Here is a 27,293-nt window from a genome sequence, read left to right as displayed (position 1 = left end):
TGTCAGACAAACACCAGTTCAAGAACGAGCAGGTGTTGTACCGCTTCCGCTACGACGACGGCACCTACAAGGCCCGCAGCGAGATGGAGGACATCATGTCTAAGGTAAGTCATGCTGGTCTGGACTGCTTTAGATGGTGTGTGTGAAGATACTTAAGAGCAAAGAGAGGAAAAAGAACAGAAAGATCAGTTTCTGCAAAGACTTCAGACAATGAATTTGCTGAATAAATTGAATTTGCAAGGCATGAAATCTAATGGATCATTATTGAATTTAACCTTCAACTTGATACACACATCTGGCAACTTAGGAAAAGCAAATGAGCAAATATTAAATCCATCTGTGAGTGTATTTGTGCTACTGCGACTAGTTTTCACTCACTAGTTGAGGTTTTGTTCTCTCTTTCTGCACTTTCACTAGCTTTGTTTCCATTGGGAACATGTAGAAAAATTATACTCTTTGATGTTGGATTGAACCTTTGCTCGTTTGCTTTTCCTTAGTCCCCGATGTGTGTCTCAGAGAGCTCAATCTGAATTAAGAAAACTGGATTTGAATTGAGAAAACTAATTTGAAATTAAAGTTATGTTAATTTCAATGATAATTCCATACAATTTTACATTCAATTTCAAATTGTGCCTTGCAAATTCAATTTTTGAATTTAGTTATTCAACACATCATTTTTTTGAATTCAACAGGTCAATATAAGCATGAAAAAATTCAAAATATATGCAATGCAAATACAGTCTCTGCAGGTGCAGAGATTCCTTTTCTATTCCAACGAAAAGACGTAGAAACTGATTTCCAAAAAGACTTTGAGGTGTGTTATTTTGACCTAGATCAACATTCTCAGTTCCTTACTCACTCGATTCCTTCCTTCCTACTTCTCCTAGTGTGACGTGAACACACTCTTCAAATAATGAGTTTATGATGAATCAGTCCAAAGAAACTAAAAAGCAAAGACCACATGTCGAGGCTCTGCGGTGTAGAGATAGCCTCAGGTTAACTCCTTTCACCAGCAGCAGCTAAATCTCCTGTCCTGAAGCCATGCTGGTACTTGTTTACTCAAGGCGTGTGGGTTGTGCTCCGTGACTCAACAACCTCGTTTCCCTTCTCTTCCAGGGCGTCAGGCTCTACTGCCGCCTTCACAGCCTCCACACACCTGTCATCAAGTAAGTACCCCGCCCTCCTTCCCTCCCCCCCCCCCCTCATGTTAACGCTCCCCCTCTCTCCAGGTGCATGAGCATGCATATTCATGAAGGATTCACAGTCGGCCCACGCCACCCTTTTTTTTTTACGACTGAACAAATAGCAGCGCTGCCAGGAGTGACACCTCTCACACCTCTCTCCTCTCCAACCTGGCAACCTAGCCCGGCTTTCTCTAATCCGCCGCTGTAGGTTCTCGTGGATTTAAGATTCAGGTTGAGGGGTGCCAGGTTCTCATGACTGGAGGTTTATTGGGAGGCTGTGATAATGGCATGCACTCGTCTCTTGATCTTTGCATTGTTATGGGTCTATGTTATGGGTTATGTGTTTGTGAATTCTGGTTTGAGTTTTGTCGGAGTCGGTCTCAATTTCTCTCTCTCTCTCCGTCTCACACTCTCACACACTTTCTCTCTTACCTATACACACATTCTTATGAACATAAATATATATACACACACACATACATACACAACATCCCCCTGACTGCTCAACTCGCTATACCTTGCTAGACAAACACAGCGCTCCATCACTCCTCATGTGTCTCTCAGGAGTCACCTTCAGCACCAGCCGTCTCACAGCAGAGCAGACGCTGCGCTAATCAGGGGTTCACACACACACACCACAAACACACACACACACACACACGCCTGTTTGTCTTACTATACTTGTGAAGAGGACCTTCCGAATATTAATGCTAAACCAACCCATCAAAGAAGAGAGAGACGGCAAAAATGAACTTGCTTTGCAAAAACGTCCTCAATCTGAAGGCCTACAACTGGAGAACTGGTTCTCACAAGGATAGAAGTATAAGACACACACACATACACACACACACATTCTCTGTCTCTCTCTACCCCCCTCATACTCCCCCCTTCATCTCTCTATCTCTCCCTCCATCTCTCGGCCACTGATTGAAGTGGCCGGGTTGCTATTGGCGCAAACAAAGAGCTTTTGGTCTGGGGACAAATCCCATTAACACACAAAGGCAAACCCTCCCGCCTGCCAGCCAAATATTATGTAATATTGCCAGGGTTATTATTACTTTTTTATTTTTTTATTTTTTATTTTTTTATCTGTCAGTAAATTGCCATTGCAACCATAAATTATGCTATTTGGGTGATGGATGTATTGCATTTTAATTAATCTTAATGTTCTCGATGAATCCTAAATAATCATAAATCCGTTTGTGTCTTTGCCCCACTTAGATTCTATTTTATTGAATTTTGTTGAGTGACGAGGTGTCACGCCATATCAAGTCCAACCAAACAATCAAAACAGCCGGAGGCCTAGACTCAATCCTTGGGGAACGCCACATATGAGTTATACTGGAGAGGATAATGCATTCCCTACAACAGAAAATGATCTTTTGAGTGAAATATCCACAGCAACTCACTTTTCAATGGTGTTCAGACCATTGGTAACTTTAAGGAAGGCAATCTCTATTCTGCGGCACGCTCTAAAACCTGACTGAGTTCTTAAAGAGGTAACTAACATTCATAAGCCTTATCAGCTGAGAGGAAATTATTTTCTGTAAAACATTAGATAAAATAGGCGGACTAGAGCTAGGTCTATAATTGCAAAGAGCGACAAATTGGCTTCCTCCAGTTGGTGTCTAACTACAGCACGATTAAAACAAGAAGGGATTGGACTAGGAATCACCAATGACATATTTGAACCAAGTTTGTCTTCAAGGCACTCTTGTAGGAATTTAGGTGGAATTACATCAAATCATGAAGGACAAGGGTTTCACATTAGATGCAGTTTCCTCTAAAGCCAGAAGATGACAGAAATCGGAGATGACAGAATTATCTCAATTGGTAGTGGGATGCATGAAGCCTTTTCTGTACGCTTTTTCTAAGGAAGCTTTAATACTGTGACTGAATGAAGGGCCAACAAAAGAATATATTAAACAGGACCGTAGAGTTGTGCACTTCTTTGAAATAAGAGGAGATAAATGTGGATCTAATATCCTTTCCAGTACTTTTGGCATTGGATCTTTTGGCATTAGATCTTATGGTCCGAATGTTCTCATCAAGCCAAGGTAGGGCTGTACCGTTCAATGTCTTTATCTTTAAAAGGTGTAGCCCCGTTTGCTACTTGTCTGACCTTTGGCTTCAGGTCTGACCGTACCAGTTTACAGTATGGGTGGTACAGAATCAGTCAACGTCTTACTCACCGCATTGAGACGGCAGAGCAAACAGAAGCTGCTGTTCTTTTCGCAGGTCGTGTTACGCCCGTCATGTGTCACACATCCAACCACACATCCTCTGCAGCATTTCCTATTTTACACCATTACTTCCCCCTTTAGCTTAGTGGCCAATGGTGGATGTTAAGCAAATCTGATATAAGATTAAAGAATCAGGAATTTGATTGTGTCCTCTGGTGAGTCGGACAACCTTAGGACCCCCGACTGTCTTTGGTGATGGGTCAGATATCTATATTTCCTGACTTTTGGGTGGAGAATTTGAGGAACTGAGAGCGGATGCCTTCTTTTGTCTGCTACCCATGAAATGCATCTTTTAATAAGATGACACAAATACAACACAGAAGCTTTTTGGACTTGGTCCGTGTCGACAGATGCTGTTCACCACAAATGCGTCACGCTTTCTATTCGACACGTGCTGCATGTGAAGTCGCTGACTCTGTGTTTTCGCATGTACTGTGCACATGACTATGACAACCGCGAACTCTCTCTGTTGTTCCTTCCAGGGACAGAGATCACCATTTGAAGACCTTTAAGTCTGTGGTGCCGGCTAGCAAACTGGTGGATTGGCTTCTCTCGCAGGTAAAATGGATGTCTGTTATGCTTTCACCTTAAACCAAACCCACATGCTATTCCCATGAAGTGAGACACACAAGGCACCAAGGGTGTAACCAATTACATCTACTCTCTTTACTGTAATTGAGTCACTTCTTTTGTGTAAATGATCATAAAATATTTAAAAAACAAACAAGTAGCTCATTTAAAATGTACTTAGATTAAAGTTATTGAGTTACTTTAAGTAGATTTTTACACCAGTGATTTTTTGCAAAGCATCTTCTACTTGAAGAAGATATTTTGGTATTTTTCCACCCTTGCAAAGCACCCATCCAGTGTTTCATCATTACATTTGTTCTTTTTCTTTCTTTTTCTTTCTTTCTTTCTTTCTTTCTTTCTTTCTTTCTTTCTTTCTCTCTCTCCCCCCTCCCCCCCTCTCTCTCTCTCTCTCTCTCTCTCTTTATTCCTGTCTTTCATTAATTCTTCCACTCTTTGTTCCATGTTGTCTATTCCTTCTTGTCGTGCGTACACACATGCTGTATTTAATATAATATATGCTGTATTGATATAATGTATATATATAGTAAGTGTTACGCATGCAGGCTCACACATCCCCATCTTCACTCCAGCACACACACACACACACACACACACACACACAGACAGACACAAACACACACACCTCAGGCCAGTGGTGCTGCTCTCTGCTGTGTGTGTGAAGGTGTAAACAAGCTTTGTGACTGACTGACTGTGTGCGTCATCCGCTTTGGTTTCCCAGGGAGACTGCTCGACCCGCGAGGACGCCGTGACGCTGGGGGTGGGACTCTGCAACAACGGCTTCATGCACCACGGTCAGTTCCACTCTCACACACACGCACGCGCACGCACACACACACACACACACACACACACACACACACACACACACACACACACACACAGACGAGTACACAGATGGTTAGAGGACAGACAGACAAAGACACAAACACACAGACTGCCAATTTCAATGCTATCCAGTTGACGCTCTTATCCAGAGTGACGTGAGTGAGCAGGTAAGGGTTCGGCGTCTAGTTCAAGGACGCTCGCATGTTGCGGTGATCAAACCTGTCACTTTCTAGGCCACCCTGACACCCCGGGCAACACTCATAATGTGAATACACTTATCCTGTGCGCTCTCTTGTCTGTTTCTAATTATTTCCCTTTTGTTTTTCACAATGTTCTCTCTCCTGCAACAGCTCTGGTTCAAATTTCCTTAAAGCTATTTGTTGTTTTTCTTGCTCATTCCGTCTCCTATTCCCTGGTCGTCTCTTCTCTACGCCGCCCGACTCCCTCAGTGTGCATTCCGCCACATTAGCCCCTCGTTCAGCTCCTCTCTCCACCCCCCAGATATTTAATATCTGCCTATCCTCTATTATGTTATTCCTTCTTAGGTCGAAGCGTGGTCGCGTATCCATTCCAGCCGAGTCCCAGTAACCCCGCTGACCACAGTGTAGTAGAGTGGTTTTGGTTCCAGCCCAGCGTGTTGAACGTAAACAGCATTAGCACTGTACCCTAACCGGAGCTGTTTGGCTTTGCTACACGGATGTCTGGGTCAGGTCGCTGAGCTGTGACCACTGGTTAAAAAAAGAGCTCCAGATGACATTGTCTGGAGTGAGTAGAGTGACAGCGCTGTCCTGGTGCTATAAAATGAGAATCAGGGTCATCTTTATTGACTTTATATGTGCAATGCAAACCATTTGAATGAGTGTAGCTTGTGCTGAAATACAGAAGTAGTACCAAGGTGAAAGCGCTTTCACATACACATACTGTATAGACATAGGGCTGGGCGAAATGGTTGAAATCAAGATTATTTTCGATATCGATATATATTACTATATGGCTTATGTGTGCAAAATCACGTTATCCCATTGAACTGCATGTAACGTTAAGTGTGATGTCACACTGAAAATTTCCAGTAATATTCCTTAAAATGTTTCATACGTCATTTTGTCAGTTGTGGTTTGAGTATCTGGGTAGTGCAGAGGTCCAGTGCAAACTCTATTGTTGCAGCAATGAATAATATTCTACATGATTACACTAGAAGACAGATAGGCTGCATATTGACAATATGTCATGCACAAGTCAGTTCAAGTGATAAATTAGAATATGTATTCAGTTACAAAGAGTACATGTGATTTTAAAGCGAGCAAATCTCTCTGTATCTTGTGTAAATACTGTCTGCTGTCTCCCCTCTCTCTCTCTCACTCACACACACACACACACACTCAAAGTACATGCAGGTATCCATATAGTGGCTTAACCTTTTTCACTTTTTTGTCACTTCGCTGACGTGCACGTACACACACACACACACACACACACACACACACACACACACACACCTACACCTCCCACTGCCCATCTGTGGGCTAGTGTCACCTGTTCTCTCTCACCTCTCTCTCTCCTCGGCCTGTCTGCACTCTAACCTCTCCTCAGTCCTTAGGCAGCACATCTGCCGCTCTTCACCTGGTTTCTCTTGAACTGCTGCCGTTTTTCGGTTTCTTTCTCTCCTTCTCATTTTTTGCCTCCGTCTCTCTGACTCGCTTTAATTGATAAGAAGGCAATAAAGTTAATTTGCCTTTCATCTTCTCATTCCTCTTTTCGTATCTGTGTTGTTTCTTTCTTCTACTACTCCGTTCTTTGCACCTCTCTCTTTTTACCCCTCTAGCATCCCGACAGCTTTCCTCAGTCATGCCTGCTGTGAAGGCTCAAAGTGTTTCTTAAAGTGGAGTCCAGGGGCCCACAAGGGTCCTCGAGGGGGTCCAAGTGGGTCCTCAGCAGTTAAAAGAAAAGTTTAATTTCACAGTAATTTAATTCACAAGAAATCATCCCAATTTGAGAATGAATAATTATGACTTTTATAATCATAGGTTTCACTCCCGTCACTATGATCTCCCTACGTACATTGTAAACAATTATACAATTCAATACTAAATAAATATTTTTAAGTAGTGTTTATTTCAGAGGCGACAAAACGTTTTTCAGCAACATCAGTGTCAGACACTTAAATGTATAAGTAAACACTTGAATACTACTTAAAAATATCCTTGCTGTCAAGTGCAACTCGCTTCTTGTGAATAAATGTTCAACAGAAAGACACCAGGCACTGTTTTCTAAGTCCCTGGGATATTGTCAGCCGCTCTCTGCATTTTACTCTGCGTCATGATGGCAGATTTGAGTGGCAGAGTGCTTGAGTGAGTCGTACGTCTGTGTGTGTGTGTGTGTGTGTGTGCGTGTGTCAGTGTGCCGGAGCAGGGGAGTTTCCGGAGGCGTACTCCCTCCAGTTGAATAGGTGGTATTAAGGTATTATATGGCCACAGCCCCCGTGACTCAGAGGAAATAACTTCAGGTCGGGCTTCGTTTGAGTTGGCATAAGGCCAGTATGAGTGTGGTGTGTGTGTGTGTGTGTGTGTGTGTGTGTGTGTGTGTGTGTAATCGTTTTTTGCTAAGACTTTTGTTCAACTGAGGGTGCCAGATGCTCTCTAAATCTCTAAACAGCTGGGTACCTTTGCCCCTCGGTGCTCCGTTCTACCCTACAGACACTCTCTGCATTCACACACCTACACACATGCATGTAATGTTCGGACATGGCTGTGTATGTGTGTGTCTTGTATGTGAGCTTTGGGCCGGACGTCTCCCATGCCAACCATGCACTATAAAACATCACACCCACATCATGCCATCACTCCATATGTCTTCCACTAAGCCAGCGTTAAAGCACTTCCTGAGGCGTGGTGATGTCACTGTATCCTGTCAAAACCACATATAGCGGTGGGTGTTACAGTGAGGAGCAGATGCCATGTCATTTTACACTTACTTGTTGTATGTTTACACCTGGTAGAGTTGGATCCAATGCTCGTTGCAAGGAAAACTCATGGGAAATGATTGTGAATGGGTAGTATATGTATCTACCCAACACTTTCTTTAATACATTTCATATTAGAGCGTATGCAATACAAAGCTACAAAAAAAAGGATGGAATTGACAGAAAGGGTTGTCAGAATAAATGCAGGCCCAGATCGACCAGGGCCTGATTTCAGTGGAGCTAGCTCTTTATTAGGGATGGGACGATAAATCGAAATTCAATATATCGCGATTCAAAAATGTGACAATACGTATCGTGGGGCAGAAAAACGAATCGCGATATTAGCTCCGTTTTATTCTGCTGTAGTAATCACAAATGAGACGCTCGCCCATCACAATTTCACAAGCTCTCCATCCAAATTATATTATCTGCACTTTGTAATGACATTTTTAAATTGTTGTTTACATTCTAGCAAGCCAGTGTCATCGCTAGAAAGATTTGCGTCTCAGAAATAAACATAATTCTGCACAGTCAGACTTTGTTGTCATTGAACTTTTATTTATTACATCGTATCGTGGTTGTATTGAATCATGAACCCCATATTGAATCGTATCGTGAGATAAGCATATCGTCCCATCCCTACTCTTTATCAGACAAATGTACCTTGGAAAGATACAGTGTGTTTTGGTTCAGTGGCCTGTCCAGGCTCAAAAAAACTGACGTGACTGGAGAGGCATCCATAATGTGCTCCACACCTGTTTGAGCTGCCCCATGTGTGAGAGCGGGGGCTGAGCCCAACAATGGGATTTACACACACACTCAAGCACACACGTGGCTTTGATGTGTTGAACACACACACACACACACACACACACACGACAGACTGTTCCTTCCACGTCCTCCAGAGAGCCTTTGCTAGCCCCGGCCTGCGTTGGATACGGCCCAGATGTGATTTGGGCTCCAGATGTTCTTGCTAGCATCATTAGCGAATGAGCTAATTAACCGTTCGCTTGTTTGTGTGAAGATGTCCGCACATGAATCGGCGGCTTCTTTCAACTCGCACTCGCAGCTCTACGGGTCTTTGAAGTTGCAAGCGACCCGCAAGCAGTGTGGCTGGGCCAAGTGTCAAAACCCCTAACACACTTAACACTACAAGGCCCAATTTTCCAATTTTGTCAGTGTAACCGCAAATAAACCACCGATTAACAAAGTCAAAGTAGCTCTAAAGCCGTGTATCTTTTGTTTGTTTATGCAACCTACATCTGTTTTTCATGTGATGGATAATTTCCCGACACAGCACATAAAAGCTCCGAGTTGAAGCTCTAGTTCCGTAATCGGACGCGCAGCCGAGCCCGGTTGTGGCTAACGCTTAATCCCTCTGATTGTTTTGCACTTCTCCCAGCATCACTTCCCCTTGCTTCAGCAACCATTAGCTGACAAGATTGGGATCTGAGCTAGAGCATTAAGAATAATGCAGCGAGCTTAGGTGAATGTGCCTGTCCGATTTTGGTAAGCAGACATCAAATTGGCTTTGTACTTTGAAATACGATATACGAACGGATAATGGATGTCTAGCCGCTAGCTGCTCAATAATAAACACATTTACGGTCTTTCAAGGCATTTCTAGGAACCTGTGGTGGACAGATATTTTACAGACATTCCAGGATATTCAAAGCCACTTTTGAACGGTTGTGCAATGACACTGAATCATTCGTCGGGCTGATCATGCCAAGCCTAAGTCATTATTTATTCAACAAATGTGTTTCCATCGCTATTTACCGCAGTATTTCCTTTGACAAAAACACTTCTCCGCCTCAAGCAAGCGTACAAACACTTCTGTGATAATGATGCAGTTTAGGTTCAGCCATGTTCCTTTGATACATGATACATGATATTTGGATGAAACCCAGCTACTGTCTGACAATACTGTATCCGTTTATTCCCCTCAGTCCTGGAGAAGAGCGAGTTCAAGGACGAGTCGCAGTTCTTCCGTTTCTACGCCGACGAGGAGACGGAGGGAACCAGCACCAAGAGCAAGCAGCTTCAGCGCAATGACTTCAAGCTCATCGAGAACATCCTGGCCAAGTCCCTGGTGGTGAGCTGGACCACACACACACACACATACACACACACACACACACACACACACACACACACACACACACACTCTGTGCCACTCTCTCACACACACGCACACTCACACTCACTCTCACTCACTCAAAGCGCTCTTTTCGTTCCTTCTCTCACTCAGTCTCAGTCTCTCTCTCTCTCTCCCTCTCTCTCTCTCACTCACTCACTCACTCACTCACTCACTCACTCACTCACTCACTCACTCACTCTCACTCACTCACACACACACACACACACACACACACTCTTTTCCACTCACACACACGCACACTCACTCTCACTCTCTCTCTTGCACACGCTTTCACTCTCACTTACTCAAAGCACTCTTTTCTTTCTTTCTCTCACTCAGTCTCTCTCTCTCTCTCTCTCTCTCACTCACACACACACACACGCACGCACAACAATGATAATAATATGACTCGATATTACATAATGATTCACTGGACTGTTTGCCGGCTAATTGAACTGGCATGTTGGCAACTGCTATATCCTCCACTCCAATCTGTTTGGACCTGTGTGCCTGTGTGTGTGTTCTTTCTGATCTCCACAGCTCGATGTAATTAACGTCATTATACACACACAAACACACACACACCCCCCCTCCCGGGAGAGTCTCCCCTTCCTCCTGCTTCGAAGACAATAAACACCTTTTGAATTTGCTCTGATCAATGTGCATCTTAATGAGCGTTGTCTTGCGGAAATGGAATCAGCTGTAATGACTGTGATAGAGTTCCCCCTGTGCCGTGGATAAGACGAGCATCCTGGGAAGCACTCAGGCGAGATGAGAGCTGATTTGACATTACCGTTGTAGGCAGATACAGTATTATGCTCATCCTCATTTGGCTCCATTTCATATGATGGTGACATCTGTTTGAATCATTTCATCCGGGCCTAGTAAAAATAATACACACTTTCAGCCCCGTTTTAGTTTTATTTGCCTCTCTCTGTGTGTACTGACCTTTTTTTTTATTGAATGTACTAACCTGCAGCTTAGTTCCCTTATCTGAAAATGCAGAGCCTAATTAAAATTAACATGAGACAGTATCTCATTCCCCCCCTCCCTCTTAGATGCCCTCTTTTCCTCCACTCTCACTTTACTCCCTTTCTCCCTTTTTGCTCCGTGGCGATGCATTGACGCCCAGCAGCTCTCAGTCATGACATGTGACAACAGGTGCAGGGAGATATGGAGTGGAAAGGTCAAACCTCGAAAAAGGAAGGAAACCCAGAAAGCATCCATGCAGAGTGAGAGGTTTCACTCCTGCCCACATCCTTCTGCGCTTAAATCTTGTTCGGCTCTGTTGACGCTACTTCGCTTTTTTTTCAAACTGTCAGTGCGTTTTTTTTTACATTAAAGTTAGTGGGGAGTGGTCAACAGTACAGAAAAAGTATGGCACCTGACTTTTTTTTGGGTAGAGTGGAGTGCTTTCTAAAATTGCGAAAAGTTGAAGTTTTTAGAGGCTCGTGACTTGACTTGACTTAACTTGACATGACAGGTTATTGGACCAACCAATAACCCAAATGTCTGAGAGTTGTATATGTGGTAATGTTTACTGGTAGAGGCTACTGCAGCTTGACCTTATGAAAACAAAGTTGTGCAACCCGGTACTTATTTATTTTTTTATCAGCATAAAATGAGGTTGAGGCAGCACTTTTTCTACAAAAAAGCATAATGATGTGAACATGCCTTAAGTTGAGAAAGGTTCGACGCTCTTAAGTGGCTGCGAGTCAATGAGAGTGTCTCACATGCGGTCCAATGTCTTTTTTTCTGAGAGGCTTATTTGATTTAGCCAGTGTAAAGGATAAGTTTGTTGATTTTAGGACCTATATATAATTTGTGTCTTACATACCTGTAGTACTTGGACCCACAGAGAATACTGGCTCCCGAGTCAGCTGTCAGTTGAAACTGCGAGCTCCCTTTGCTAGCCTTTCGCTGCTAACAATGAGTCCAAAAGGTATATGTCAAAATATCTAAGCTACTGCTAAGCTACTGATAGCCTAGACCTAGAAATGTCTTTAAATAAAAAATAAAAAAAGTCAGTTTTGTTTAGCAGGTTCTCCTGTTTCTTGCATACATAATGGTGACTTCTAGTGTAATATGCTGACTGTTGTCAATGAATATTCATGATGTTCTTACAGAAATTAGCCACTGTATGCATTAGCAAGCTATTCTGATAGCTGGCTAATTATTAAAATTATAATGTAAGATAGGTGTATGCTGCCCTGGGTCTAGTGGACAAGGGTTTCCATAGGCTGGAACAGAATGTGAACTATCTAAATCTGGATATGAATTCCAGTATCTTTGGGGAAACCCAGAAGCTACTATGCCAGGTTAATGTTAGCATGTTAGCTCGCATTGAAGCATCCCTTTGCATGTCAGAGTGGGAAGTAGGCTCGCTATCTGGCGCGCCACCACAAGTAGAAACGCCTTTTCTCCACTATTAGCAAAACATAATCCTCCCTCATGGCTATTATTACAGTGACGGAGCTTATTCACTCACGCTTGCTGCGGGAACTCTTTATTTACCCCGGCCATCTCCTCAGATGTAACATTAGAGATCCCCATCTTATCTGGGCTGTGCAGCAGGAAGACGGCCCCAGTAGCTTTGCCCTAATGGTAGCTGGCTAATGTGTTTGGTGATGACAGCGTTCGGCTAAGACTTGCCCTGCAGGGGAATACAAAGAGCGTCGTCAGGAGCACGACACCTGACATGTGATGACATCTATACCTCACAAAATGCAACCTGCAGGAGTGAGACCATTATCACGTGTTGATAGATAATGTATAAAACCATTGACCACCCAGGAAGCGTGATGTAATATTACCATTTCAAAGATAAGATCAAACTCAAACCATCCCTAATAAGGAACTGGGTCATGGCAGCAGCAAATGGCAAAAGATACAGCAAAGAAATGAACTATAAATAACAATAGAGTAAATGGTGGGTATTAAACATAATGAAACTGACAATTAGCAGCACTAGAACACATTAAGTAGAAATATAAGAATCGGAAGAATGAAATGTATGAATTACAGCATGTATGCAGGAAGTTCAGTGTAACAGCATAAGACAATATTGAGGCAAATAAAATGTATAAAAAATATGTACATATAAGAAAATTAATACGTCATCAAGATTCTTCTGAACTTGCTGCAATGCTGCACACGTGAAAGTGTGTGAATCAGTATTGAAGGTGACCATAGTAAATGGTTCTACTATATGGACTATGTGTGTGAATTGGTCATTTCTCTATGCTGTGTAGATCCACCCTGAGGAGGAAGACTACGGCTTTGAGATTGAGGAGAAGAACAAGGCCATTGTGGTGAAATCTGTCACCAGGGGCTCGCACGCTGAGGTAATGGTCAACACACACTCTCACACACACACACACACACACACATGTCCTGTCCCTGCCCCAGTCCATTAGTCCCAGTAGGTAACGGCTGTCGACTGTTTGGACGGCCGCTGTCACTCTGTCTCTGTTCCCAGCGGAGGGACTCCAATCTGATTGGCTGGAGAGCTATTAGATATGCCTCCTCACATCACCCTCAGACACACACACACACACACACACACACACACACACACTAGTAGGCATTTAGCTACACACTTATCCAGGGGAAGTTACAATGCAGATGTGGCCCTAACTATAGATGTAACACAATAAGGATCATGTATTATTTTTTGTGTGTCCTCGATGCTTTCTGTTGTTTTGCTCATTGCAATTTGTTCCCACATTGCTCTTCTCATCGTTTTCTCTCCCTATTCGCTGGACTCTCTCTCTCTCTCTCTCTGGATAATCCTTCTCTTTTCTACTCTGCTTGATTCCCCTCACTCCTTCCCACCCTCTTGCCACTTTCTCTCCATTTTCTCTCTCTCCCCCTCTCTCTCTCTCTCTTATTCATCCCCGGGCCTCTCCTCCCTCTAGTCGTGACACAGCCTCACTGTGCCAGCCCAGTGAATGAAGCTCAGCTGATTCCCATGGGGCCTCTGAAAAGGGCTGAGAGAGAGAGTGTGAGAGAGAGAGAGCGCTCTTTCACTATATGATACTATTATAGAAAGTCACGTGCACGGTCACCCATGCTGTATAGACACACACACACACATACATCCTTCCACATTCAGGCGGCTGTAGCTCCTCCCAGCCTTTTCCTACATCCATTCTGGGCGGGTATCCAGGGTTAAGAGGCCTTTCCAAGCCAAGGCTACCCCACCGGATCTGTGCCCAGGACACTGGACTCACACAGGGAAAACACAGAGGCGGCATTATTCTAACAACGTGACCGAAGATGTGCGAGACAACTGCATTCGCGTGGTGCTGTGTATCTGTCATTTTCAAAGGGGTTCTAGAAGCTGATATCTGGCGTCGGCAAGTTTTTCAGTTTTTAACAGTCTTATGTATGACCAGTCTTACTCACTTGGCATTAACATGTATCCCAGGGGATTGGATTGGATTTGGATAGAGCAAAAATGCATAAAATCCAGATGTAAATGCACCCAAGACGCGATGAATATTTGATCAGCCAAACTTCCTCTGGAGGTGGTCAGAGACACATTTGTCCATATTCACAGCAAAGTGGAAATAAAGTGCATCTCCAATCCACATGTAACAGCTATGGAAATGAAAAGAAACTTTCCAACCAGGAAATCAAACAGGCGGCAGGCAGCTCGGATAGTAACATGCTTGTCAAAAATGGATATTCAGCATACTCCTGGGTGGGGAACGAGCGAGATGAGGTGTTTACTGCCAATTTTAAAGGACGTAAATATTACGAGAGGCAAACGGTGCTTTGGTGTGTGAAAGAGAAATCCAATTTCACTGTGCTTACAGGAAACATGAGTGTAAATGTAATCCAGCTAAATTATATCTAGAAGCAATCTGGCGTTTATCAATACCAGGTGTAAAGGGGGCTTGAAAAACCTGCCGAGAGTTGAGACCATTAGTTACTAAAAAACTGATTTCTAGGTTGTTTTTTATTAATTCATTATGATCAATTTAGTATTTCTCCCCATTCAAAACGCTGAAGTTGGGTTTCATAGGCAAAGCCATTGCTTCTAGTGTGTAACTTTTCCAATTTGTCAAGGAAATTATAACAAAAAGTCCCTCCAGAAAGCCCTGTCCATGTTATGCTGGAGACACATTACACGACTGAACAGAAATAATATTGGACAGTACAAACCTACTGGCTTTTTCACTTGACTACGAGTTGGATCTGGGGAACACACACTAGACTTATCTAAGTTATCCGAGTCCTAGCCCTAAACTAGCGCTGTCTCAGTCCAGTCTTGAAACTCAGTTGTAATGGCCAATTTGTGGCTATAATCAGCCTAAAGGTTGTGTAGTTTGTCCCCAGCCTTAAGCCTTATTCACACTGGAATAATATTACCTGGGGATGTCTAGTGATTTGTAATAAATGCATATTCCAGCACAAATTACATACCATGTTTTGGTGAAGACAGAGGTACCCTGATAATGCTTATCTTGTTCGATTTGAACTCTCGCTAATTTCAGCTGTTATTTATTTTTCGTGTGTAATTTCTTTTTCTTCTTCTAGATGCGTGCTTTCTATCTTCCTCCTGTCATGAAAAATAGAGGCAGTGGTAGAATCTATAGAGGAAGTTTTAAATGCATTTCAGGGCAAATGTCATGTTCTGCTTTGCTAAATCAGAAAGTGACGAACTGTAACATTTTGACCTTATATGATGTATCCAGTGCAGCAGCAAATTCATTATAACAGCCAAATGTGTTTTATGAAACCCAAATTTTGGTGGGGGGGGATTAAATACGTACACAAGGTCCCGTCCAAATAGGACTTTAGAGGGAGCAGAAACAAGCCGAAAGCTGTAAATAACAGCAGTCTTGTCCGCTGTCTGTCCCGTCTGTCCTCCCCTCCAGATGGCCGGTCTGCAGGTGGGAAGGAAGATCTTCACCATCAACGAGGACCTGCTGTTCCTCAGGCCTTTCTCCGAGGTGGAGACCATGGTCAGCCAGTCCTTCTGCATACGACGCTCCCTGCGCCTGCTGGTCGCCACCAAGGCCAAGGAGTAAGGGACACACACACACACACACACACACACACATGCACACACACACATAGATACGTACACACTAGTCTAACTGGTCTTTTCTACACCAGGATTGTGAAGGTCCCTGACAACCCAGACAGCCTGTCCTTCAGACTCTGTGGCTCCGCCCCTCCTCACGTCCACGCCGTCAGGAAAGGTGAGATTCGATTGGTTCCTGCCACCAGTTTGATCACTACAGCACTGGACTTTAATTGAAGTAATGTTATTACTTTTCTCAGTAGTGTTAGAAATTACTATACTACTATAATACTAATTAGTTTTTATCCTCTCACGTTAAAGAGCAACTAAACCTAAATCTGTGTAAAGCCTGATATCTAATGGTAAAAATCATGCTACCTAAATTGCCATCTGCTATTGGCTGATCCTTGGTGCCAGGATGATGTCACCACTTGTTGTACTCTATAGAGGGTGACATCACCTGGCACCAAAGATCAGCCAATAGCAGATGGCAATTTCATTAGATATCAGGCTTTACACAGATTTATGACAAGAAAATTGGGACATTGACGCTGTTTGGTTTTCTGATCATTGACATGAGAAGAAACTGACTGATTTTTGTGGGTGTAAAAAGTAATCTAGCAAGTAGTGTAACAAACCACTACTCCCAGGTAGTTGTAAGTAAATTAATAATACTTTAATGAAACAAGTGATGAGTAATATTTTACTTTATGGACATTAGTGGGGGGATTTGAAAGAATTTGACTTTGGCGGCATCAGTGCCAGTAAATGCTTTTGGAAGTGTTTACAATTAGGCATCAGGAAGGTATAATAACTCTGGGTGAAGTGAAGGATGAAGATGAGGTAACATTAGCTTCTAAACACCTGTTACTTTCTGTTCTGCTTTTATTGAGACTCTATTAGGGTTTTTTTTTATGGCCACCTGTCAGCCAGCCAGCCTACGGTCAGAGTTCAAACCCTTAATAGACCAAACTCCCCTTCTAACACATACACACACACACACACACACACACACATACCACCTGGCCCTCTCTCTCTCCTTGCAACCTCCCAACCAGATGTTTATACTGCATAGACAGACTCGAAAAAGGAAAGATGAGAGTTTTATGATTAGGTGAGTGAGGGATCAATCCAAATGTGTAAACCAGGCGGGGGTGCGCACACACACACACGCACACACACGCAGTAAGGAGAGGAGCCACCGCTCGATGCATCTGGGGAATTTGACGCCATGGTTTTACTTTTCTTTATTATGGCTGGGGGACTTCTCATGTTCCACGACCTCTCTCTCTCTCTTTCACATTCTCTCCATGGCTGTCCTTTCCCTTCCCTCTCTCTTTCTCTCTCCCTCTTCTCTGTACTTTTACCCTTCCAGCTACCTGCTCCCGCATGAGGAGTTGGGCTTTCAGGCTGAATTCAGAGTCTCCAGCTGTTTTCTCTCCGCTCCTAAATCTGTCCCCCCCTCCATGCAATCCAGACCGGGCAATCCTGTAGTTAAAGTTAGATAATTGCTGCCGTTCCTGTGTGGAAGCGATGCCAGCGCGGGTATTTTTAGACGGGAGAGGAAGATGATGGAGGTGTTGATTGGTCTTCCAGGCTGTAAAGTTATTAGTAGATTGGGACGGCATGTTACGGCACCGAACCGAGTAATTTTCTCTTTTCCTGGAGATGCTTGAGGGGCGAGGTTCTGTACAGATAAGGTGGTTCGGCTCCAGAGGAGGCTGTTTACATTTCCTCAGAAAAATGAAGGGAGGCCTTTTGGGTCTAAAAAGTGGGTAAAAAGTTTTGACCCAAATGGAATGAATGAGGAATTTAATTTTAGATATTTTTACTAGATGTTTTAGATATGTATATTTTCAGTATATACCCTCCTTTCCCCAGATTGAAATTTCACGTTTTTATTATAGCCCCACGTCTAAATTATCTCTTTGAATTTTGGTCAGTATTCTCGAAATATTTTCCTTATTCGCACGGTGGCCATTTTGAACACTCGGAGTGGGAAGCTCTACCTGGAAGATTATCATAAAAAACTAGTGTTACTTCAACACATAAGTGAGGACTTCAGATAGACCTAACAGTTTTCAAGCTAGCAATCCCAGAAACAACAACCACAAAGACTGCTTGAATTTAGCTAGCTAGTTAGTACTACTAGCTACTAGCTAGCTACCTAGGCTAGACTCTGATAGCTAGCGATAATGGGCTAAATATATTAAAATGTGAAGCTATATATCCCTCTGGATTCTCTGGAGTTTCCCGCCCTGATTGTTCAAAATGGCCGCTGTGTGAATACGGTCAATAGTCACCGTTTACCTTCACCACCATGTTGCATACAGTTCTGCTGTATTTCCACCATTGTATGCCGTATCACCTTTTACCCCTGACCCTGCGCTGACTCGTTGCAGGCTGGGAGGCGGCGGCGGCGGGTCTCCAGGCCGGCCAGGTCGTCCTGAAGGTCAACGGCAACAACGTCAACCGCGGTGACTACCAAGAGGTCCTGGAGCACTTCACCGCACAGCACACACACCAGGAGCCTCCCCGTACGGTGAGGGAGACACGGATACACACACTGACACACAGCTGTTTTTCATCTGTCCTAATTTAAGCATGCTTTGTAGTATAATCCATTGATATAATTCATACATTTTGCTTTGTAGAATACTCTTCCATGTGACATAACCACATTTGTACTGTGTGTGTGTTGTTATGGCTTTCAATCTTAAAGCAAGCACTGCAGCGTCATATTTTCTATCTTGTGATCATAACAGGAAAATCTAATTTACACTCCATACTCCATCATGGCCCAAGTGAAATCTGGAAACCCTGAAACTCACGTCTGGCCGTTTTAACATTCCTACAGCATCAATTATTTGGCTCCAGCCGGTATTTCCCTGGGCTGGAGACGGAGCAGGATGTCCTCTTGGTTACTTTATGAACTTTTCTATTTACCCTGGCCTACTTTTCTGGCAAATCCCCTTTGCTGAATCCCAGTCAACAGCCTCTGCTGAACAGTTTTGCTATGGAGCTTCATTGTTCCGATAAATGTTTGCCGGGTCGCTCAACTGCGGGATAAATTCCCAGGATGCTGTTGATGCATCTGTGCCCTTATTTCACCCCCAACCGTGGCTTATTCTATGTTGCAGTAGTACTTAATGTGGCTGTTAAACCCTAGTCTGTGCCCTCTCAGTGTCAGTGGGTGTACCGTGCGTTTGAGGACATGGAGGAGCAGCAGCAAGAGGGAGGAGAAGCAGGGGAGAAGGAGGAGAGTCCGTTCAGGCCTTACCCAGTGGAGAATGGCTCCGACCGCGAGGAGGAGAACGGCACCAATGGAACAGGTGAAACACAATGTTACAGCCTCTAAAATTGTGCTATTTTGCTGTACAATTGAAGGCTAACTATCACTTTGTAATAGTAAAGCCCTATTTGAAATGGGAGATGTCCACTAATGTCATTTTTAGCCTCTGTGTGTGTGATTCCAGAGGGCCTTTAAATGGTATAAAGTATCATTGCCTCAAATTACTGCTTGTAGCCTGGATGTAAAAAAAAAATAAAAAATCGGTTTACGTCTTTGGCTGGTCGCCAAAAGCGTAACATTACTACATTACGGAGATGTAAGTTCCACCTGGATTGCTATTATCAGATGACCTCTGACTTTGCTGAAAACTAGGTAATTTGCTCCAGATTTTTTCTTACTTTCCAGACTTGTAAAACTTAGACGTGGCAGATTCTCTGTATTAAAATTACACATGCTGTCGGTAATAATTACAGTTACAGGACCTCTCCCAGTAAAACTAATCCAGTGTGAACAGGGCTTAAAGTGGCCTAAAGGCCTAAAGTGAATGGTCCATGCAAGATACTGTGGTGCGCTGTGGAGCTGTGTATTTGTCATTTTTACAGGAATTTATCAAGTTAATATCTGTTGTATGCACAAAGCTGAGGATGTTGGAGGTTTATTTAATAAGCATGTCTTTTGTGCATCTTTCATATGCAGCTATAATATCTGGCGAGAGTTGAGGCCATTACCTACCAAAGGACAGATTTCAAGTGTCTCTTTTATATTCAGTAGAGATTTAGTATTTACCCCAGTCAAAACACTAAACGTAGAGCTATATTTTCAAATGGTACACATAAAATTAAATCTTAATTTTCTGTAAAACTGTATATACTTACAAATGAACATTGTCGTCCCCAGACTACAGGCTGGGTAGGCTTTCTCTCTCAGATGATCTGCCTCTGGTCAGCCTGACTGTAGACAACGTCCACCTGGAGCATGGCGTGGTCTATGAGTATGTGAGCACTGCCGGCATCAAGAGCCACGTCCTGGAGAAGATGGTGGAGCCCAAAGGCTGCTTCAGCCTCACCGCTAAGGTAGTCATGAGAATTTGAGTTGTTGCATGGTAAGCTGATTGGTCAGCTGCAGTTTTTGGGGTTGTTGTCAAGCTAGCTGTTGTGTGTTTGGGTAGTAAACTGTAAGTTGAAATTCTGATGCTGCCCTCAAGTGCTCCTCATAAGCTTCTACTTCCAACTTGTTTTCACAGTTGTAAATACAAGTTAGTGCACATTCAAGTGCTTTTGTTCAGAAATAAAAATGAACTGGACCCTGTAACAAAAACAGTTTTTTGGTGGCTGATGTTTTTTTAGCACTTAAGCAGTGAGTGAAGTGGCAGAATGAAGACTGTAATTGATGTTTTAATCAATTTATGAACCAAAAGTTGTATAATACATAACGTGTAAGAGCAGTTGTTGACATGGCTTCCATGTTCTCTGCCACCTAAACATCACGTCTCTGGAACGCAGCAATCATAGAAAATACCAATTTGCCCAGTGATATTTACCACTTTGTTGGGTTGTTCATATGCACTTAACTTGTAATTACTATTTTTATGACAGTATTTGAAGGCAGCAAAAAGCTGTTTCAGCCTTACTGCTAGGTAAGGGAATTGTAGTTTTAGTTGGTAAGCTAGCAGTTAAGCTAGCCGACAACCACAGGTGCTTTAGACTACTGTCATTATCTAATGAATGAAAAACGGGGCAACACATTTTTCTGGGGATTCCCTGGAACCCTGGACTCCAGATTGGGAAACACTGGACTAAATCAAGCCGATTACTGTGGTTGACGTTGAACCCATCTTCTCAATGAATGTGGAATTTCACTCTAGGTGTGACCCATCCTTACCGGTGGTTCTTGTCTCTACAGATCCTGGAGGCGTTCGCCAGTGATGACAGCCACTTTGTGCGTAACTGCAGCCAGCTAATCTCCCAGAGCGACCGAGTGGTTTCCATGCCCCAGTACGAGTTCAGACAAATCTGTGACACCAAGCTGGAGAGCATCCGACGACGGATCAGCAGCTACCAGCAGGTACTGTATGAGGAACAATCCTGCTCTCTCTGCCCAGCTTTAACGTTGTCTAGAAAACAAATAGTTCTGGTCCTCAGTTCTGACTGTCTGAGTCACGTTTGAAGCCTTTTTAAAATACCTGATAAACACATACCTGTGATCACAAAACAGATTTAAACACTAATACACTAACTGAAAATGACTACTTATACCAAATGCTTGGTGGAACAGCAACATTTCAATGTAATCGCTGATTAAAAATAAAAGATTTATTACCTTTCCTCTGGCCTGTTTATTTTACTGCTGCTTTTATTTGCAAAAGCATTACGCCACTCAAAGCCACGCTTTACAGTGGTTTCAGAAAGCTCCGCCTCTCCTGTCACTGTGTAAATAGCTTCTCCAGAACAGATTCATATTTTCCCTTTGGGTCATGAGTCAATGTCTATTAAACACACTGGCACACTCAACAAATATTCTCAAACACATTCCTTTGTTGAAGACTAGCACAGATTACTGAACATATGTCACATCTGTAAAACTGATAATGTGAATAATTAATGATGCACACTGTATTTCAGCTCTGTAAATCTGATAATATGAATACCTAACAATGTATATTTGCACACCATGCATGGCCATTGTACTTAACTGTAAATTTGTAAATCTGTAAACTGCCAGCATCTGTAAATTTGTCATGAACTATCTCTAGCCAATAGGAACCTCTGATACAGACAGAATATTTTTGATTTAATATATGTTTTACGTGTTGTATTTTTATCTATATCCTATTCTTTGCTGCTACAATGACCCAGTTTCCCCTCTGGGTCAGTAAAACTCACCTTATTACACACATGTGTTACAACAGTCTGTCATTGAATCATAATTTTCCTCCCTATCCGCCCAGTTTGCCCTGGAATTGAGGAACAAGGCGTGGCCCACCTTCAAGCAGGCTGGCGTTCGGCCTCACGCGCTGGGCTGCATGGACTTTGTGCCCACCAACTGCCACGTCAACCTGATGCAGGTCTCCTATCCCAAGTGCACTACCTCTGCTGGCAGGACTTTCAGCATCCGCTTCGGGCGCAAGAACTCCCTCTTTGGCCTGGACCCCGACCAAGGTAGAGGACACACACACACACACACAACCAACACGCACTCCAACCCAGAAGATTTGAACATCAGTACAATCCGTCTCTCACGTCCATAGCTTATACTAAGCTTTGCCTTCACTGAGAACCGTTCCCTTTATGATAATACTGCTTAACCCACTTAACATCGACGCAGTGATCGTTTCGACTAATTACCCTCTATGACCAATTAAATCCCACAACAAAGAGTAGGGAGCGTCAACCCCAACCTCCCACATTAGTCTCAAGCAGGATTCCCATAGTAAATTAGTTTGGTGGTCTGCCATTAAGCCTCCATTAGCCCCAGGCAATTCCCATGTTAGTGACATGAGGAGGCAATGAACGACGTCAACAAAGATGGCGCTTCGAGGCTTCAATGTAGGAGCGCGTGCGGTACACTCATGCTGCTACTGCAGAGGTCAAACGAGAGAGAGAGTGGAAATGGAAAGTGACCTCACCTAGGAGTCATTTCTAGAAACATTCCTTTTTCCATTGATACAGAAACAACTATTAAAGAACCATCTGTCTGTACAGCCCTGCTTTGCTGAGAGCGAGCTGGAAATTAATGAACAGTGTCTTCGGGCCTGTCTGCCGGCTGATGAACTCCCTCCAGTCTCAGGAAAGACAAAAACGCAGTCCAGCTGTCTAGACGGCAGACGGCTAGCATTGTTCCAGGCCGCCTCGTCCTCATCTTTCCTCTCAGCGCCGTCTGTCCGTCAGACATCTGCGCAACAGTTGTACCGACGAGATCTTCAGCGTTGGCGCTTTTCAGTATGCATTCAGCTGGCTCAACCGGCCACCAACCACGGAGATGAGGTTTTCACCGTCGAGTTTCGTTGCGTTGGCGGCCAGAAAGCGCGCGGAATTACGAGGGATATTTCCTGAGGTGATGCAAAATTGCACACCATACCGTGGCTTTGTGAATGTTAAAGGATGCATGGAATGTACATAAAATATATACGAGCTTCTCTACTTAATGGTAGTGTTTGCTGTGTGCTAATGTTACACCCACCGGGCTCGTCGCAAGAACTTAATCAGTCTGCAGTGTTTGAATGTCTGAGGTTATTGCAGCTTAGTCTGGCATTCTACCCAAGTAAATAATTGCACATCGTCTTCTCCCTGAGCATATACAGTTGCAATGCCCTTTAAGAACTTGTTTTGCATTGAGTCAAAATGGAGAACAGAATGTTACTTGATAGCGGTTGAACATCTGGTGTAGGTATGGATGTCTGAGAGAGAGAGAGAGAGAGAGAGAGAGAGTGAAGGCTTCTATTCAATTCAGCCCTATTCTTTCTATACACTGCCTCCCTCCCCTCTGTATTTACTGTCTATCAGCTTCAATAGGCAATAGTCTTTCTACACTCCTCCCTTAGCAGCTGTTGTTGTTGTGCCCTTGAGCAAACTACTTAACCCCCACAGCTCGGGTGAAGCTACTCAGTGACAACAGTAAAAGATTGTGACTGCTCTTCTGTGAATGATCAAGAAACCAAACAGTGTTGATAGCCTTGTCATCTTTTTGCACAAAGAAATCAAAGTAATGGGAATACTTCCACCCAGAGGAATGCAACATTCCTGCCATTTCTCATCTAAGCTATTGTAGTATGAGAAGATGCCAACTAATTATGAGCAAAATGAATCAGGGAGATGGGGTTAATCATAGTTTACTGGATAATTCACAGTGTTTCCCACAGAATTCGAATGTACTTGTGGTGGTAGGTGGGTTGGCAACCTTGTCTACAAGGTGAAGAATAGAAATGAGTCCCCTTTTACAGAGAAATCTGCTTTTCTGCCCCTCTGCCCTGCTGCATCTCTCTGCTGTCAGTCTCTCCTGTATCTTTACATCGTTACATTACAGCCTTTGACATTATTATCTGCTCTGTTTTACTGCTCAGCAGCTCCTCTGGTCCAGACTGTCCTGCTCCTCCTCAGGACGAGTCCTTTTCCTTCTTTGAAAATATTTTTCAATATTAATCCTGATTGAGGGAGCAAACATTCAGAGTCAGAGTTAAAAAGTTAATATTAACGTTATCAGTCCACTCAGTGGATACTGACTAGCAGCTAGGCTATACAGCGTGCTAATCTCGGAAACTCAGCTGTATTCCGAGTAACGTTAACTGTTAGTTCTTCTTTTCGGGAATTCAGTCTTCTTGGCATGGAAAAAAAATCTCCCTCACGCGTGTGCAGTGGGAGGCGAACAGACGGGTCCGGTGAGAGAGCGAGTGAGCGAGAGAGAGCGAGAGAGAGAGGTCGCGTGGAGCAATTAGGGGCTGAGCGAATCAATGCGCTACACGCAGTTTTACGATTATATAGTTTCATATAAAGTTTTCTGTGTGTGGGAAACCCTGGAGGGGTAGAGCAGAGCGAGGGGAGATTGTCCACTAGTTAATCGTTAATCGATGGCGTCGTTCTCTCGGACGGATAAAAAAAAAAAAAAAAAATGCTAAAATGGGTCGCCAAATATACTTTGGCGGCCGTTAATATACCTGGGCGGCCCGCCCAAGTAAAGTCTATGTGTGGGAAACACTGATTCAACTTGAATCTGATATTTAAAGGCCTGGGATAACAAAAGTAACAACTTAATGCTGAATAACTGGATTGGTTACTGTAATATTGGCAATAGTAATTTGTTACATTACTCATTACTGGGGGGAAAAGTAATCATCCTCGTCCTCTCCTCTCCTCTCCTCTCCTCTCCAGCCTCTCTGAACCCCATGTCCCACACCCAGCACTGTGTGACCAGCATGGGAGCTCCCGCCTGGAGCTGCACCGGCCTGGAAGGGGAGGAGCCGGACGGCGAGGGCGAGGTGACGGCGGACAGAGGCGAGGGCGGGCTGACGGACAGCCGGCGGGGGCCCCACGGCGAGGGCGGGCTGAGCTACCTGCTCAAACAGGAGGACATGGAGACCCAGGACGCCTACATCCGCCTGTACAGCCGCCTGGACGTCGCCGTGAGGGAGATGAGGCAGTACGTCGCCCAGATCGATGTGTAAGTATATTGATTTTCGCACAACTGAACAGCTTTGAAACTTCATTTTTACTTCATATGTACAGTATGCCTTTGAATCCCAATTCTACGCATCCATCTTTCTGCCATTTCTGCCCCTATGTCATCTCATATCCATTCTGGAGATATTCACAGCTATAACAGCTGGTCCTGTGATCAAATATTGACATTCCAGCGGCGTGTATATCTGAATAGACTATTTTCGTAGCCTTCACACTGACATTTAAAGCTCTCTGCATAAAAAGGCGCGAACTGTTATCCCCAGACCAGCCTCCCGGGGCTATTCGTCAGCCCCTCTTTGTCTGTCTGCCCTTTTCCTTGTTTAAAGCTGAGGATTTACAAAAGGAACATTCTTCAGGCCCAAAATATTTATGGGCCAGGCCCAGTACAGGAACAGGGAGTGAAGCCAGCATACCATTGAGAGAAAAAGACCATGTATTGTGTGTGTGTGTGTGTGTGTGTGTGTGTGTGCGCGCTGAGGAAGGGGCGTGATTAGGTGTATGTACACATGCATATGTGTGATTGTGAGGGTGTGTACACACCAGTGTTGGGCAAGTTACACAGAAAATGTAATCAATTGCTCTTTACTTATTACTCAACAGGAGCAGTAATTAGTTCCATTACTCCTTACATTACTTTCCGTTTCGTTTGCAGTAGCGGCTCCTTGTTTTTCCTTGTTTCACATTGCTGTGTTGCCTATTAGATGCTTTGATAAATTGGATGTTGTGTTTTTCGCTGTGGAAAGCGTTTTACTGCCACACAAAGTTTACAATGGACCGTAATGTTCTTTGCATCCTTGACTGAGATAAATTCAAAATAATGGGAAAACTTCCAGCTGCTGAAAGTCTGCATCTCTCCCTCCCCCTCCATCTTTTGTTTTGTTTTTTTAGCTAATAAGCGACTTAACCTGCCCGTACATGTCCTTAAGATACATATGAGGAAAAAAACAGGGATTTGGAAAAAAAACACAAACATTTCAAAGTAGAGAAAAGAAAAGGTTGAAGGGGGGTTAAGGTTTAATGCAGTGTTACTGGGATTAGTAACTGTAATGCAATCACTAAATTTGAAATTGTAATCCCTTACACTGCTGGTTACTGAAAAAAGTAATCATATTACTGAGTAACACGTTACCGCCCAACACTGGTACGCACACCATGAGTTTCAGAGTGAGTGTTTGAAAAATATATTAAGTTGTTGATGTAAACGAGTTCTTAACCAAGTCTTTCGATGACTAATCAGCATCTCGACATGACTATTTCTTTCTATAGCCTGTTATCGTCCATCACCGAGCCCACGCAGCTCCAGGGGGAGGGGGGCGAGCCTCCGGTGTACGAGCCCAGCCAGCCCCCCTCCCTGGCCCCCTGTGAGGAGGGCTGCGACCAGGACAAGGTGGAGCACGGCGGCATCAAGAGGGTCTGCTTCAAGGTGAACGAGGAGGACCAGGAGGACTCGGGCCATGACACCATGAGCTACAGGGACTCCTACAGGTGACTGCTCAACACTGTGCCACCAATAAATCAGATGTTCTGTAGTAGTTCTAGTTTAGATGAGAATGTACTAACTTTTTATTTGGAGAAAGAGAATTGCACAACGATCTCCCAACAGAGATATTTTCTGTTTCTTGTTATTTCTGCATGTTTGAATCTCTGTTTCCAACCTGAACTATTTTGATGGAACCCTCTTATCTTAACTTATAATTACGCCAAGGACTAACGTCATTCCACTTTTTTCAGCACGCTGCCTGATGTAAAGCACTATGAATCGTTCACGTCAGAAAAAAAGACCCGTAGGATTTTGCTATATTCACCTGGTACAGCAACAGTCCATTAAAAACAGCAGCGGAGACATGGGACA

The 27,293-nt window shown here is 43.7% G+C and overlaps 1 protein-coding gene across 1 annotated transcript in view; it reads left to right on the top strand.

Annotated features, from left to right (window-relative positions):
• prex1 (phosphatidylinositol-3,4,5-trisphosphate-dependent Rac exchange factor 1) overlaps positions 1 to 27,293 on the top strand; it is a 92,562-nt gene that overhangs the window by 49,171 nt on the left and 16,098 nt on the right. Inside the window, exons 12-26 of the mRNA XM_071911153.2 lie at positions 1 to 104; positions 1,117 to 1,166; positions 3,910 to 3,985; positions 4,737 to 4,809; positions 9,752 to 9,897; positions 13,194 to 13,286; positions 15,828 to 15,976; positions 16,069 to 16,154; positions 18,379 to 18,518; positions 19,161 to 19,308; positions 20,166 to 20,341; positions 21,171 to 21,332; positions 22,216 to 22,426; positions 25,133 to 25,421; positions 26,708 to 26,926. Of these exons, the coding sequence (XP_071767254.2) occupies positions 1 to 104; positions 1,117 to 1,166; positions 3,910 to 3,985; positions 4,737 to 4,809; positions 9,752 to 9,897; positions 13,194 to 13,286; positions 15,828 to 15,976; positions 16,069 to 16,154; positions 18,379 to 18,518; positions 19,161 to 19,308; positions 20,166 to 20,341; positions 21,171 to 21,332; positions 22,216 to 22,426; positions 25,133 to 25,421; positions 26,708 to 26,926 (2,122 nt within the window). The remainder of the gene's footprint in view (positions 105 to 1,116; positions 1,167 to 3,909; positions 3,986 to 4,736; positions 4,810 to 9,751; positions 9,898 to 13,193; positions 13,287 to 15,827; positions 15,977 to 16,068; positions 16,155 to 18,378; positions 18,519 to 19,160; positions 19,309 to 20,165; positions 20,342 to 21,170; positions 21,333 to 22,215; positions 22,427 to 25,132; positions 25,422 to 26,707; positions 26,927 to 27,293) is intronic.

Source organism: Centroberyx gerrardi, chromosome 14, assembly GCF_048128805.1.
Source record: "Centroberyx gerrardi isolate f3 chromosome 14, fCenGer3.hap1.cur.20231027, whole genome shotgun sequence".
Classification (NCBI taxonomy): Eukaryota; Metazoa; Chordata; class Actinopteri; order Beryciformes; family Berycidae; genus Centroberyx; species Centroberyx gerrardi.
Note: the sequence above shows the minus strand (reverse complement) of the source record. Positions and strands in the feature narration are given on the sequence as shown.